This window comes from Arachis ipaensis, chromosome B9 (assembly GCF_059453495.1).
Source record: "Arachis ipaensis isolate K30076 ecotype BB chromosome B9, ASM5945349v1, whole genome shotgun sequence".
NCBI classification, from domain to species: Eukaryota; Viridiplantae; Streptophyta; class Magnoliopsida; order Fabales; family Fabaceae; genus Arachis; species Arachis ipaensis.
This window is the reverse complement of record NC_142444.1, coordinates 139,773,397-139,788,790: the sequence shown is the minus strand read 5'-3', so window position 1 is coordinate 139,788,790 and position 15,394 is coordinate 139,773,397. Positions and strand designations below refer to the sequence as shown.

Genomic DNA, 15,394 nt, shown 5'->3' with positions numbered 1-15,394 from the left:
GATGGTCATTGAGGTTGTTGGCAAGAAATTTCATTAGCCAAAGAGTGTACAACAACAATAACCATTCACTCAAAGTGAAGTGTCAATTGTTCATCCTCAAGAAGTAACAATCACATACGCAATGTTCTAAGTTAAGGCCAAAAGATGTTTGATCAAGACATCATCTATAGTTGAACAATTGTAAAGTGATTACGGAATTCAAATTCCGAGATGAACAATGACAATTGATTTCCACACAACACAATGCATTTCTAACCAAAATCGCACATCAACCAATAAGGAAATGCATTGGTGCATTCACTTAACTAACATCAAAAATCATAATTGAAGTTGCACAATTCATACACTTTGCCTAACAAAAGATAAATTGAACACATATGATAGCCATGTCATATGAATCAAACAAAATGTTCATAGAGGCATATTCATCAAACATGTGGTATGCAATGTGCAAGCTTATCACAATTGATGCTCAAATTCAATCATAATCAACCCATAATCAAATAGCAACACTTGCAATACAAAGAGACAAAGAAAAGCACTAAATTTAAATTAAGCAACATGAAAAGAAAATAAAAACAATTGCAAAAATCAACAAAAAGGAAAATAAGAACCTAAAAATTGAAGGTTAAAACAAGCAAGAATGGGGAAGAAAACAATGGCACTTCTTATAGCCACTGCGAATTTCAGCGGTTGGGTTCGCCGGAAAAATGCCGGAGAGGGAGAACTCACCGGTGGTGAAGAAAAGAAAAGAGAAAGGAAATAAAGAAAGAAAAGGAAAGGGAAGAGAAAAGAGAAATGAGATAGAGAAGTTATAAGAGAGAGAGGTGGTGGCGGCTTGAAACCATGGTGGGGTGTCTCCCACCAAGAACTTTGGTTTAGAGTCCTAAGTTGGACTTTGCATGGCTTCATTAGTCACTTGAAACTTCTCCAAGGAGGAATATCTCCAACTCCTTGGCATTCTTAGGTTGGGTGTCATCTCTTGAATTAGACTTCTTGGCATCCTTCTCTTCTTTTCGATCTTTGCCAACCTCAATCACTTCATCTTCAATTATATCACACCCAAAGATAGAATAAGCTTCAAGGATGGGTTTTCTTTATTCTTCCAATGTGAATCTTGCTACCTTGCCATCGGCTTCAAAAGAATAGACTCCGAAGTGTGCATCAAGCTTGAATCGGGCTGTCTTTAGAAACGGCCTTCCAAGTAGAATGGATGATGCCTTGTCTGAGTCAATGAGAGGAGTCTCCAAAATGTGGAAATCCACCGGGAAGAGTAAACCTTGGATGTCAACTAGAACATTTTCTGCAATCCCCACAACTGATACAATGCTCTTATCGGCTAACACGAATCTCGCCCCGGACCTCTTTAAGGGTGACAAGTTCAATCTCTCATAAATGGGGAGTGGCATAATGCTTACGCACGCCCCCAAATTGCACATACAGTCTGTGAACTTTATCCCACCAATCAAGCAAGTAACCAAACATAGGCTGGGATCATTGCATTTTTCAGGAATTAAAGAAGAGCTAGAATCATCTACGGGCCTTTTGTTGAGTTCGCCAATTTTCTCCTTGTGGGTACAAACATCTTTGAGGAACTTGGCATATTTGGGCACTTGTTGAATGGCCTGAAATAGAGGGACGGTGACTGATGAGCAGATAATTTATACCCTTTTTGGCATTGTTTTTACATAGTTTTTAGTATGTTTTAGTTACTTTTTATTATATTTTTATTAGTTTTTATGAAAAAATCATATTTTTGGACTTTACTATGAGTTTGTATGTTTTTCTATAATTTCAGGTATTTTCTGGCTGAAATTGAGGGACCTGAGCAAAAGTCTAATTCAGAGGCTGAGAAAGGACTGCAGATGCTGTTAGATTCGGACCCTCCTGTACTCAAAGTGGATTTTATGGAGCTAAAAAATCCCAATTGGCGCGCTCTCAATTGCGTTGGAAAGTAGACATCTTGGGCTTTCCAGAAATATATAATAGTTTATACTTTGCTCGAAATTTGATGGCCCAAACTGGCATTAAACACCAGCTAGAGACACTTTTCTGGAGTAAAACGCCAGAACTGGCACCAAAACTGGAGTTAAACGCCCAAACTGGCACCCAAGCTGACGTTTAACTCCAAGAATGGCCTATGCACGTGTAAAGCTCAATGTTCAGCCTAAGCACACACCAAGTGGGCCCCAAAAGTGGATTTCTGCACTATCTGCACTTAGTTACTTATTTTCTGTAATCCCTAGTAACTAGTTTAGTATAAATAGCACTTTTTACTATTGTATTCGGGAGGGTTGGAACACTTTAAACACTTTTATGTACACATTTGGAGGCTGGCCTCACGGCCATGCCTAGACCTTTTTCTCTTATGTATTTTCTACGGTGGAGTTTCTACACCTCATAGATTAAGGTACGGAGCTCTGCTGTTCTTCATGAATTAATGCAAGTACTATTGTTTCTCTTTCCATTCACGCCTACTTCTTCTCCAAGATATACTCTCGTACTTAATTCAGTTAAGTCAAAATGAAGGGGTGACCCGTGACAATCACCCACTATCTTTGTTACTCGCTTAGCCAAGATCCGTGTGCCTGACAACCACAAGCGGTCTACATGATGTTCAACGTAGTCATTGGACGACAGTCGGAGTATATTCTCTTGGGTCTCTAATACACGGACCGAGTCCGTGAGATTAGGATCTCCGTGGTAAAGGCTAGAACCAATTGGTAGCATTCCTAAGATCCAGAAAGTCTAAACCTTGTCTGTGGTATTCCGAGTAGGATTTGGGAAGGGATGACTGTGACGAGCTTCAAACTTGCGAATGTTGGGCACAGTAACAGTATGCAAAAGGATAGAGAGATCTTATTCCAACGCTAATAAGAACCGACAGATGATTAGCCGTGCGGTAGCTGTACCTGGTATTTTTCATCCGAGACGAGAAATTCGACAGTTGATTAGCCGTGCAGAAACCGTACCTAGTATTTTTCATCCGAGAGGATCATACAGCTTGCCATGGAAGGGAGCACGCATGGTTGGAAGAAGACGATAGGAAAGCAGATGTTCAGAAGCAACAAAGCATCTCCAAACGCTTATCTGAAATTCCCACCAATGAATTACATAAGTATCTTTATTTTATTTTATGTTTTATTTATCTTTTAATTATCAAAACCTCATAACCATTTGAATCTGCCTGACTAAGATTTATAAGATGACCATAGCTTGCTTCAAGCCGACAATCTCCGTGGGATCGACCCTTACTCACGTAAGGTATTACTTGGACGACCCAGTGCACTTGCTGGTTAGTTGTGCGGAGTTGTGAAAAGTGTGAATCACAATTTCGTGAACCAAGTTTTTGGCACCGTTGCCAGGGATTGTTCGAGTTTGGATAACTGACGGTTCATCTTGTTGCTTAGATTGGGTAATTTTATTTTATGTTTAAGCTTTTTATTTTTATTTTCAAAAAAAAAATGTTCTTCAGAATTTTTAAGAATGAATTCTAGAGCTTCTTGAGATATGTTGAAGCCTGGCTGGCTGTTAAGCCATGTCTAATCTTTTGGACCGAGGTTTCCACTTTCCATTGTAGAAAGAACATGTCTGTATTTGTTATGCTGAAGCTTGGCTGGCCATTTGGCCATGTCTAATTCTTTTGGACCGAAGCTTTAGACTAACATTGCACGAATTCTGGAATTCTTATTAAAAATTTTGAATTTCTTTATTTTCTTTTTCCAAAATAATTTCGAAAAATACAAAAAAAAATTAATAAAATCATAAAAACCAAAAAAATTTTGTGTTTCTCTGCTTGAGTCTTGTGTCAAATTTTAAGTTTGGTGTCAAAATCATGTTTTAATTTTCCTTAAATTTTCGAAAATTAATGCATGTGTTCTTCTTTGATCTTCAAGTTGTTCTTGATGATTCTCTTTGTTTGATCTTTAATTTTTCTTGTTTTGTGTTTTTTGTTGTTTTTCATGTGCATTTTCGAATTCATAGTGTCTAAACATTAAAAATTTCTAAGTTTGGTGTCTTGCATGTGTTTCTTTTCTTAAAAATTTTCAAAAATATGTTCTTGATGTTCATCATGATCTTCAAAGTGTTCTTGGTGTTTATCTTGACATTCAAGGTGTTCTTGCATGCATTATTTGTTTTGATCTTAAATTCTTATGTTTTGTGTCATTTTGTTGTTTTTCTCTCTCTTCATTAATTCAAAAAAATCAAAAATAATATCTTTCCCTTATTTTACTCATAAATTTTCGAAATTTTGGTTTGACTTAGTCAAAAATTTTCAAAATTTAGTTGTTTCTTGTTAGTCAAGTCAAAATTTCAATTTAAAAACTTTATCTTTTCAAATCTTTTTCAAAAATCAAATTTTTTCATTTTCTTTCATGTTTTCCGAAATTTTTTTAAAATTTTCAAAATCTTTTTCTCAATTCTATTTCATATTTTCAAAAAATTTACTAACAATTAATGTTTTGATTCAAAAATTTCAAGTTTGTTACTTTCCTGTTAAGCAATGTTCAATCTTTAAATTCTAGAATCATATCTTTTAGTTTCTTGTTAGTCAAGTCATCAACTTTAATTTTAAAAATCAAATCTTTTTAAATTTCTCTTTCAAATCTTTTTCAAAATAAATTTCAATCACATCTTTTTAAAATTTTAATTTCGAAATCTTTTTCTAACTTCTTATCTTTTCAAAATTTATTTTCAAATCTTTTTCAATTAACCACTTGACTTGTTTGTTTTAATTTTAAAAAGTTTACTAATTCTTATCTTTTTCAAAACCACCTAACTACTTTTCAACTTCTCATTTTCGAAAATCACTAACCACTTTTTCAAAATTCTTTTTAATTAACTAATTGTTTTAAATTCTAATTTTATTTTACTTCTTTTCTTAAATTTTGAATACTAACTAATAATTAAAATAAAAACAAAAATATTTTTCTTTTATTTTAATTAATATTCGAATACTCTCTCTCCCATCTCTTTCTATTTATTTTATTTATTTACTAACACTTCTCTTCTACTCCTAATTCGAACCCTATCTCTCTCTGTGTTCGAATTCTTCCCATTTTCTCTCTACCTCATTCTTCTATTCTTCTATTCTTATACTCACATAAAGGAATCTCTATACTATGACAAAGAGGATTCCTCTTCTTTTCTGTTCTCTTCTTTTTTTATATGAGCAAGAGCAAGGATAAATACATTCTTGTTGAAGCTGATCCTGAACCTGAAAGGACTCTAAAGAGGAAGGTAAGAGAAGCTAAAGCACAACACTCTGGAGAGGACCCTACAGAAATTTTTGAAAAAGAAGAAAACATGGCAGCCGAACCCAATAATAATGGTGGAGATGCATGATGCGTGAGCATCTTATCTATCTTTTCCTTATGAATTTGCACTTCAATTGCTAAGTTTGATCAAAATTTAAATATCTTTTGGCCACTATAGATGCTACTTTGAGTTGTGCACAATTCTATTTATTTCAGGTAGCATTCGAATGGATTTAACGGAGTTTTGTAGCAGAAAAGGAGGAAAGCGAATGATGTTGTCAATCCTGACCTCCCTGCACTCAAACAAAAATAACTTGAGCTACAGAGATCCAATTGACGTGATTTCAGCGACGTTGAAAAGCTAACTTCTAGGGCTTTCCAACAATATATAATAGTGTACACTTCTTTTCCATAAACTTCTGCCTTCTCCACGTTGAACTTGGCCCCTGCCAAGTTCAGCGTGGAACTTGAAAGCTCCAGGAAACCATGCGCAACACTCCACGCTGAACTTGGAAAAAGCCAAGTTCAGCGTGGAATCAAAGGGGAGCGCTAAATATCACATTGCCTCCTCCACGTTGATCTTGGCTTTTTCCAAGTTCAGCGTGGATCCTCAATATCAGCGTGGTCCCCATATACGTCAGCGTGGTTACACGAACAATCAATTAATTTTGATTAAATTTGTATATTATTTTTAAATAGGAAAATATATTATTTTAGTTTTAGAAAAATATATTTTTACATTAATTAGGATTAGATATAAAAGAGAAAAGAAACCTCTCTCTCTTCTCTTCTACCTCATTCTGCACTTTACAGTTTTTGAGAATCCTTATTTTCTCTCTGAACCATGAGCAACTAAACCTCCATTGTTAAGGTTAGGAGCTCTGTCTATTATATGGATTGATACTATTATTTTTCTATTTTAATTCATGTACTGATTTATATTTCAAGAATTATTTTTCGTTCTTTATCTTATGAATTTGGGTGGAACGGAAGTATGACCCTCTTTCTAATTGAGTTCTTGTATAACTTGGAAAAGCTCTTTACTTGAACAACAGCTTGAAAACATATTCTCCTAAATTTCTAATTACCTGGATTTAACGGGATACGTGACATATAATCCTATTATATTTGGGTAATTAGGATTTTTGTGGCACATAAACTAGAATTGAACTTCATCCTCTAATTGGAATTAAGTGACCAAGGAATTGGCAGTTGATGAAAGTTAGAGTAGACTAAGAAGGTCTAAGGAATTAGGGCTTAGTCATATATAGTTTGCCATGAATTGAATCTTGCATGATTAAAATAGTTAGTAAGAAAATTCAATCCGGAAAATAGATATCTCTGAAACCTTAACTGTTTCTCCATATATTATTCTCATCAATTTACTGCTTGCTGTTTTAATTTCTAAATTACTGTTTAATTCTTTTGAATACCAAAACACTCTTTTCTGTTTGTCTGACTAAGCCAATCACTCAACCATTGTTGCTTGATCCATCAATTCTCGTGGGATCGACCCTCACTCACCTGAGGTATTACTTGGTACGACCCGGTGCACTTGCCGGTTAGTTTATGGATTATAAATTCTGCACCAATGCAAGGAAGATGCTTGGTGACTTTACTATACCAACTTTCAACTTCTATGGAAGAAGCATCTCAATTCCTGCAATTGGAGCAAACAACTTTGAGCTTAAGCCTCAGTTAGTTTCTCTAATGCAGCAGAATTGCAAGTTTCATGGACTTCCATTGGAAGATCCTCATCAATTCTTAGCTGAATTCTTGCAAATCTGTGACACTGTTAAGACCAATGGGGTTAATCCGAGGTCTACAGACTTATGCTTTTCCCCTTTGCTATAAGAGACAGAGCTTGGATATGGTTGGACTCACAACCTAAAGAAAGCCTGAACTCTTGGAAAAAGTTGGTCAATGCTTTCTTGGCCAAATTCTTTCCACCTCAAAAGATGAGCAAGCTTAGAGTGGAAGTCCAAACCTTCAGACAGAAGGAAGGTGAATCCCTCTATGAAGCTTGGGAAAGATACAAGCAATTGATCAGAAGGTGTCCTTCTGACATGCTTTCAGAATGGAGCATCTTATGTATATTCTATGATGATATGTCTAAATTGTCCAAGATGTCATTGGACCACTCTGCTGGTGGATCTCTTCATCTGAAGAAAACACCTGCAGAAGCCCAGGAACTCATTGAGATGGTTGCAAATAACCAGTTCATGTACACTTCTGAAATAAATCCTGTGAATAATAGGATGACTCAGAAGAAAGGAGTTCTTGAGATTGATACTCTGAATGCCATATTGGCTCAGAACAAAAGATTGACTCAGCAAGTCAATATGATTTCTTAGAATCTGACTAGAATGTAAGCTGCATCCGGCAGTACTAAAGAAGCCTCCTTTGAAGGAGAAGCTTATGACCCTGAGAATCCCGCAATGGAAGAGGTGAATTACATGGGAGAATCCTATGGAAACACTTTCAATCCTTCATGGAGGAATCATCCTAATTTCTTATGGAAGGATCAGCAGAAGCCTAAACAAGGCTTCAATAATAATAATGGTGGGAGAAATAGGTTTGGCAATAGCAAGCCTTTTCCATCATCTTCTGAGCAACAGACAGAGAATTCTAAGCAGAGCCTCTCTGACTTAGCAACCATAGTCTCTGATCTATCTAAGACCACTCTCAGTTTCATGACTGAAACAAGGGCCTCCATCAGAAATTTGGAGGCACAAGTAGGTCAGCTGAGTAAAAAAGTTACTGAAATCCCTCCTAGTACTCTCCCAAGCAATACAAAAGAGAATCCAAAGAGAGAGTGCAAGGCCATAACCATATCCAAAGTGGCCGAACCTGGAGAGAGTAAAAAGGCAGTGATTTCCAATTAGGGAGACCTTGCTGGACGTCCACTAACCATTAAGGAGTTCCCTATTGAGGAACCAAAGGAATCTGAGGCTCATACAGAGACCATAGAGATTCCACTGAACTTACTGTTGTCATTCATGAGTTCTGATGAGTATTCTTCCTCTGAAAAAGATGAAGATATTGTTGAAGAGCAAGTTGCTCGGTATCTAGGAGTAATCATGAAGCTGAATGCCAAGTAATTTGGTAATGAGACTTGGGATGATGAACCTCCATTGCTCATCAATGAACTGAATGCCTTGGTTCAACAGAAATTACCTCAGAAGAAACCGGATCCCGGAATGTTTTTAATACCTTGTACCATAGGCACCATGACCTTTGAGAAGGCTTTGTGTGACCTGGGGTCAGGACTAAACCTCATGCCACTCTCTGTAATAGAGAAACTAGGGATCTTTGAGGTACAAGCTGCATGAATTTCACTAGAGATGGCAGACAAATCAATAAAATAGGCTTATGGACTTGTAGAGGATGTCTTAGTGAAGGTTGAAGGACTGTACATCCCTGCTGACTTCATAATCCTAGACACTAGAAAGGATGAGGATGAATCCATTATCCTTGGAAGACCCTTCCTAGCCACAACAAGAGCTGTGATTGATGTGGATAGAGGAGAGTTAGTCCTTCAATTGAATGAGGACTACCTTGTGTTTAAGGCTCAAGGATCTTCTTTTGTAACCATGGAGAAGAAGCATGAAAAGTTTCTCTCAATACAGAGTCAAGCAGAGCCCCCACATTCAAACTCTAAGTTTGGTGTTGGGAGGCCACCATTAAGCTCTGAGTCTCTGTGAAGCTCTCTAAGAGCTCACTGTCAAGCTATTGACATTAAAGAAGGGCTTATTGGGAGGCAACCCAATGTTATTTAGTTATATTTATTTATAGACATTTGTTTTCCATTTTTATTTTATGTTTTCTTTAGGTTGATGACCATTTGAAGTCATAAAAATAGCTGCAGAATTAAATTAAAATAAAAAATAGCATAAAAAATAGCACACCCTGGAGGACAGGCTTACTGGCATTTAAACGCCAGTAAGGATAGTAGAATGGGCATTTAAACGCCCATTCTGGCAGTATTCTGGGTGTTAAATTCCAGAATGGGCAGCACTATGGGCATTAATGCCAGAAAAGGGTGTCTGGTGTCTGGCTGGCGTTAAACGCCAGAAATGGCAGACAGACTGGCGTTTAATGCCAGAAAAGGGTGTCTGGTGGGCGTTAAACGCCAAAAAAGGGCATCAGCCTGGCGTTTAAAGCCAGAAAAGGTAGCAGAGTTGGCATTTAATGCCAGAAATGGCACACAGAGGGCGTTTAAATGCCAGAATGGTGCAGGAACCAGAATTCCTTGACACCTCAGGATCTGTGGACCCCACAGGATCCCCACCTACCCCAACTCACTCTCTCTCCTCTTCACACCTCTCCATAACACTCTTCCCCAAATACTATTCACCTATCAAGTCCTACCCTCTTCCCCATAATCTCTTCACCACTCACATCCATCCATCATAAAACCCCATCCACCTCACCATTCAAATTCAAAACATTTTCCTCCCAAACCCAACCCCCTCTTACACGAATTCATCTCTCTCTTACCCTATAAATACCCCTCCTTACCACCTTCAATTTTACACATCATAAAAACTTAAACCCCCCCTTTGCCGAATTCACTACTCCCCTCCATCTCCTCCATTTCTTATTCTTCTACTCCTTTCTTTCTTCTTTTGCTCGAGGACGAGCAAAACTTTTATGTTTGGTGTGGAAAAAAGCTCTGCTTTTTGTTTTTCCATAACCATTAATGGCACTTAAGGCCGGAGAAACCTCTAGAAAGAGGAAAGGGATGGCAATTGCTTCCATGATCAAAGTATGAACCCGAACCCAAAGAATTGGCTCACAATAGTTCAGGGGAAATACTTGGATTTCAGTCCGGACACCGTGAGGTTGGCATTCAACTTGCCAATGATACAAGGAGATCCTCACCCTTTCACTAGAAGGGTCAAGTTTGATCAAAGGTTGGACCAAGTCCTCATGGACATCTGTGTGGAAGGAGCTCAATGGAAGAGAGACTCCAAAGGCAAGCCGGTTCAACTGAGAAGGGTTGACCTCAAGCCTGTGGCTACAGGATGGTTGGAGTTCATCCAACGCTCTATCATTCCTACTAGCAACCGGTCTAAAGTTACAATAGACCGGGCTCTCATGATCCATAATATCATGAATGGAGAGGAAGTAGAAGTTCATGAGATCATACCTCTAGAACTCTACAAGGTGGCGGACAAGCCCTCCACTTTGGCAAGGTTTGCCTTTCCTCATCTCATCTGTAACCTATGCAATTCAGCTGGAATTGTCATAGAGGAAGACATCCTCATTGAAGAGGACAAACCCATCACTAAAAAGAGGATGGAGCAAACAACAGAGCCCACTCATGGACCTCAACAAGAGCATGAGGAAATCCCTCATCAAGAAATCTCTGAGATGTCTCAAGGGATGCATTTTCCTCCACACAACTATTGGGAGCAAATCAACACCTCTTTAGAAGATTTGAGTTCCAACATGGGGCAACTAAGGATGGAGCACCAAGAGCACTCCATTATCCTCCATGAAATCAGAGAGGACCAAAGAGTCATGAGGGAGGAGCAACAAAGGCAAGGAAGAGACATAGAGGAACTCAAGCACTCAATAAGATCTTCAAGAGGAAGAACTAGCCGCCATCACTAAGGTGGACCTGTTCTTTAATTTCCTTGTTCTTATTTTTCTGTTTTTCGGTTTTTATGCTTTATGTTTTGTCTATGTTTGTGTCTTTATTACATGATCATTAGTGTCTAGTGTCTATGTCTTAAAGTTATGAATGATTCCATGAATCCTTCACCTTTCTTAAATGAAAAATATTTTCTGAAAAAGAAAAAGAAGTACATGAGTTTCGAATTCTATCTTGAAATTAGTTTAATTCTTTTGATGTGGTGGCAATACTTTTTATTTTCTGAATGAATGCTTGAACAGTGCATATTTTTTTGATAGTGAAGTTTATGAATGTTAAAATTGTTAGCTCTTGAAAGAATAAAAGAAAAATGTTATTGATAATCTGAAAAATCATAAAATTGATTCTTGAAGCAAGAAAAAGCAGTGAAAAACAAAGCTTGCGAAAAAAAAGAAAAAAAATATGTGGCGAAAATTAAAGAAAAAAAGAAAGAAAAAGAAAAAGCAAGTAGAAAAATCCAATAACCCTTTAAACTAAAAGGCAAGGGTAAAAATGATCCAAGGCTTTGAGCATTAATGGATAGGAGGGCCCAAAGGAATAAAATCCTGGCCTAAGCGGCTAAATCAAGCTGTCCCTAACCATGTGCTTGTGGCGTGAAGGTGTCAAGTGAAAAGCTTGAGACTGAGCGGTGAAAGTCGTGGTCCAAAGCAAAAAGAGTGTCCTTAAGAGCTCTGGACACCTCTAACTGGGGACTCTAGCAAAGCTAAGTCACAATCTGAAAAGGTTCACCCAGTTATGTGTCTGTGGCATTTATGTATCCGGTGGTAATACTGGAAAACAAAATACTTAGGGTCACGGCCAAGACTCATCAAGTAGCTGTGTTCAAGAATCAACATACTGAACTAGGAAAATCAATAACACTATCTGAATTCTGAGTTCCTATGGATGCCAATCATTCTGAACTTCAAAGGATAAAGTGAGATGCCAAAACTGTTCAGAAGCAAAAAGGCTACTAGCTCCGCTTATCTAATTAAAACTAATATTCATTGATAATTTTGGAATTTATTGTATTTTCTCTTCTTTTTATCCTATTTTGTTTTTAGTTGCTTGGGGACAAGCAACAATTTAAGTTTGGTGTTATGATGAACGGATAATTTATACCCTTTTTGGCATTGTTTTTACATAGTTTTTAGTATGTTTTAGTTACTTTTTATTATATTTTTATTAGTTTTTATGCAAAAATCATATTTCTAGACTTTACTATGAGTTTGTGTGTTTTTCTATAATTTCAGGTATTTTCTGGCTAAAATTGAGGGACCTGAGCAAAAGTCTGATTCAGAGGCTGAGAAAGGACTGCAGATGCTGTTGGATTCTGACCATCTGACACTCGAAGTAGATTTTATGGAGCTACAGAAACCCAATTGGTGTGCTCTCAATTGCGTTAGAAATTAGACATCTTGGGCTTTCCAGAAATATATAATAGTTCATACTTTTTCCGAGATTTGATGGCCCAAACTGGCGTTAAATGCCATCCAAAGACCCTTTTCTGGAGTAAAACGCCAGAACTGGCACCAAAACTGGAGTTAAACGCCTAAACTGGCACCCAAGCTGGCGTTTAACTCCAAGAATGGCCTATGCATGTGTAAAGCTCAATGCTCAGCCCAAGCACACACCAAGTGGGCCCCAGAAGTGGATTTCTACACTATCTGCACTTAGTTACTTATTTTCTGTATTCCCTAGTAACTAGTTTAGTATAAATAGCACTTTTTACTATTGTATTCGGGAGGGTTGGAACACTTTGAACACTTTTATGTATACATTTGGAGGCTGGCCTCACGGCCATGCCTAGACCTTTTTCTCTTATGTATTTTCTATGGTGGAGTTTATACACCTCAGAGATTAAGGTGCGGAGCTCTGCTGTTCTTCATGAATTAATGCAAGTACTATTGTTTCTCTTTCCATTCACGCCTACTTCTTCTCCAAGATATACTCTCGTACTTAATTCAGTTAATTCAGAATGAAGGGGTGACCCGTGACAATCACCCACTATCTTCGTTACTCGCTTAGCCAAGATCCGCGCGCCTGACAACCACAAGCGGTCTACATGATGTTCAACGTAGTCATTGGACGATAGCCGGAGTATATTCTCTTGGGTCTCTAATACACGGACCGAGTCCGTGAGATTAGGATCTTCGTGGTATAGGCTAGAACCAATTGGCAGCATTCTTGAGATTCGAAAAGTCTAAACCTTGTCTGTGGTATTCCAAGTAGGATCTGGGAAGGGATGACTGTCACGAGCTTCAAACTTGCGAATGTTGGGCGCAGTGACAGTGTGCAAAAGGATAGAGAGATTCTATTCCAATTCTAGTAAGAACCGATAGATGATTAGTCGTGCGGTAGCTGTACCTGGTATTTTTCATCCGAAACGAGAAATCCGATAGTTAATTAGCCGTGCAGAAATCGTACCTAGTATTTTTCATCCAAGAGGATCATACAGCTTGTCATGGAAGGGAGCACGCATGGTTGGAAGAAGACAATAGGAAAGCAGAGGTTCAGAAGCAACAAAGCATCTCCAAACGCTTATCTGAAATTCCCAGCAATGAATTACATAAGTATCTTTATTTTATTTTATGTTTTATTTATCTTTTAATTATCAAAACCTCATAACCATTTGAATCTGCCTGACTAAGATTTACAAGATGACCATAGCTTGCTTCAAGCCGACAATCTCCGTGGGATCAACCCTTACTCACGTAAGGTATTACTTGGACAACCCAGTGCACTTGCTGGTTAGTTGTGCAGAGTTGTGAAAAGTGTGAATCACAATTTCGTGCACCAGTGACTTCAACATTCTTAAAAATTTCCACCATATTGGGGTCAAGTTGTTCTTGCTTCTTGGCCTTCTTGGCAAAAGTTGGGAATGGAATGGGCATAGGCTCTTCAATCGAATTTTTCCTCTTTGGCTCCTTGGCCTTGAGTGGTTCCTCCCCATCCTTCTCAATATCTTTCTCTTCATCATTCATCACTCCCATATCCTCTCCTACTTCTTCCTTGCGGGTTTCCTCACTAGAACTTGTAGGCACAACACCAATTTCATCCAAATTGGTGCCGCTCCTAAGGGTGATAGCATTGATGCACCCCTTAGGATTCGGTTGAGGTTGTGAGGGCAAACCACTAGAAGTTGAGGCTTGTTGGGCATTTTCTGTACTCGGAGGAGAAAGAGTCAAACGGGTGAGTGCTTTGGCAATTGTAGACATATACGCTTCTTGTTTCTTGTGAAATTCCCGTTGCTCTTTGATGAGCGGATAATTTATATGCTTTTTGGCATTGTTTTTAGTATGTTTTTAGTAGGATCTAGTTATTTTTCGGGATATTTTTATTAGTTTTTATGTTAAATTCACATTTCTGGACTTTACTATGAGTTTGTGTGTCTTTCTGTGATTTCAGGTATTTTCTGGCTGAAATTGAGGGACTTGAGCAAAAATCAGATTAAGAGGTTGAAGAAGGACTGCTGATGCTGTTGGATTCTGACCTCCCTGCACTCAAAGTAGAATTTCTGGAGCTACAGAACTCCAAATGGCACGCTCTCAACAGCGTTGGAAAGTAGACATCCAGGGCTTTTCAGCAATATATAATAGTCCATACTTTGCCCGAGTTTAGATGACAGAAAAGAGCGTTGAACGCCAGTTCTACGCTGCAGTCTGGAGTTAAATGCCAGAAACACGTCACGAACCAGAGTTGAACGCCAAAAACACGTTACAACTTGGCGTTCAACTCCAAAAGAAGTCTCTGCACGTGTAAACTTCAAGCTCAGCCCAAGCACACACCAAGTGGGCCCCGGAAGTGGATTTATGCATCAATTACTTACTTCTGTAAACCCTAGTAACTAGTTTAGTATAAATAGGACTTTTTACTATTGTATTTTCATCTTTGGATTATCTTTTGGTCCTTTGATCACGTTTGGGGGCTGGCCATTCGGCCATGCCTGAACCTTTCACTTATGTATTTTCTACGGTAGAGTTTCTACACACCATAGATTAAGGTGTGGAGCTCTGCTGTTCCTCAAAGATTAATGCAAAGTACTACTATTTTTCTATTCAATTCAACTTATTCCGCTTCTAAGATATTCATTCGCACTTCAACATGAATGTGATGATCGTGACAAAGTCATCATTATTCCCCTATGAACGCGTGCCTGACAACCACTTCCGTTCTACCTTAGATTGAATGGATATCTCTTGGATATCTAATACAGGGGACCGAGTCTGAGTTATTAGCGTCTTCGTGGTATAAGTTAGAACCCATGGATGGCCATTCCTGAGATCCGGAAAGTCTAAACCTTGTTTGTGGTATTCCGAGTAGGATCTGGGAAGGGATGGCTGTGACGAGCTTCAAACTCGCGAGTGCTGGGCGTAGTGACAGACGCAAAAGAATAGTAAATCCTATTCCAGTATGATCGAGAACCGACAGATGATTAGCCATGCAGTGACAGCGCATTGGACCATTTTCACAGGAGGATGGGATGTAGCCATTGACA

General features: G+C 38.2%; 1 protein-coding gene and 1 non-coding gene across 2 annotated transcripts; both read right to left on the bottom strand.

The window, feature by feature from the left end:
* Nucleotides 1–1,097: 1,097 nt before the first annotated feature.
* Nucleotides 1,098–14,114, bottom strand: LOC107616019 (uncharacterized). The gene is made up of 2 exons (XM_016318024.1): nt 13,701–14,114; nt 1,098–1,625 (listed from the first exon to the last, which is right to left on the bottom strand). Exons 1-2 carry the CDS (start codon nt 14,112–14,114, stop codon nt 1,098–1,100), a joined length of 942 nt encoding a protein of 313 aa, XP_016173510.1.
* Nucleotides 7,223–7,330, bottom strand: LOC148546548 (small nucleolar RNA R71). Its single transcript, XR_015901160.1, has one exon. It is a non-coding gene; the product is annotated as a small nucleolar RNA R71 (small nucleolar RNA).
* Nucleotides 14,115–15,394: the final 1,280 nt, after the last annotated feature.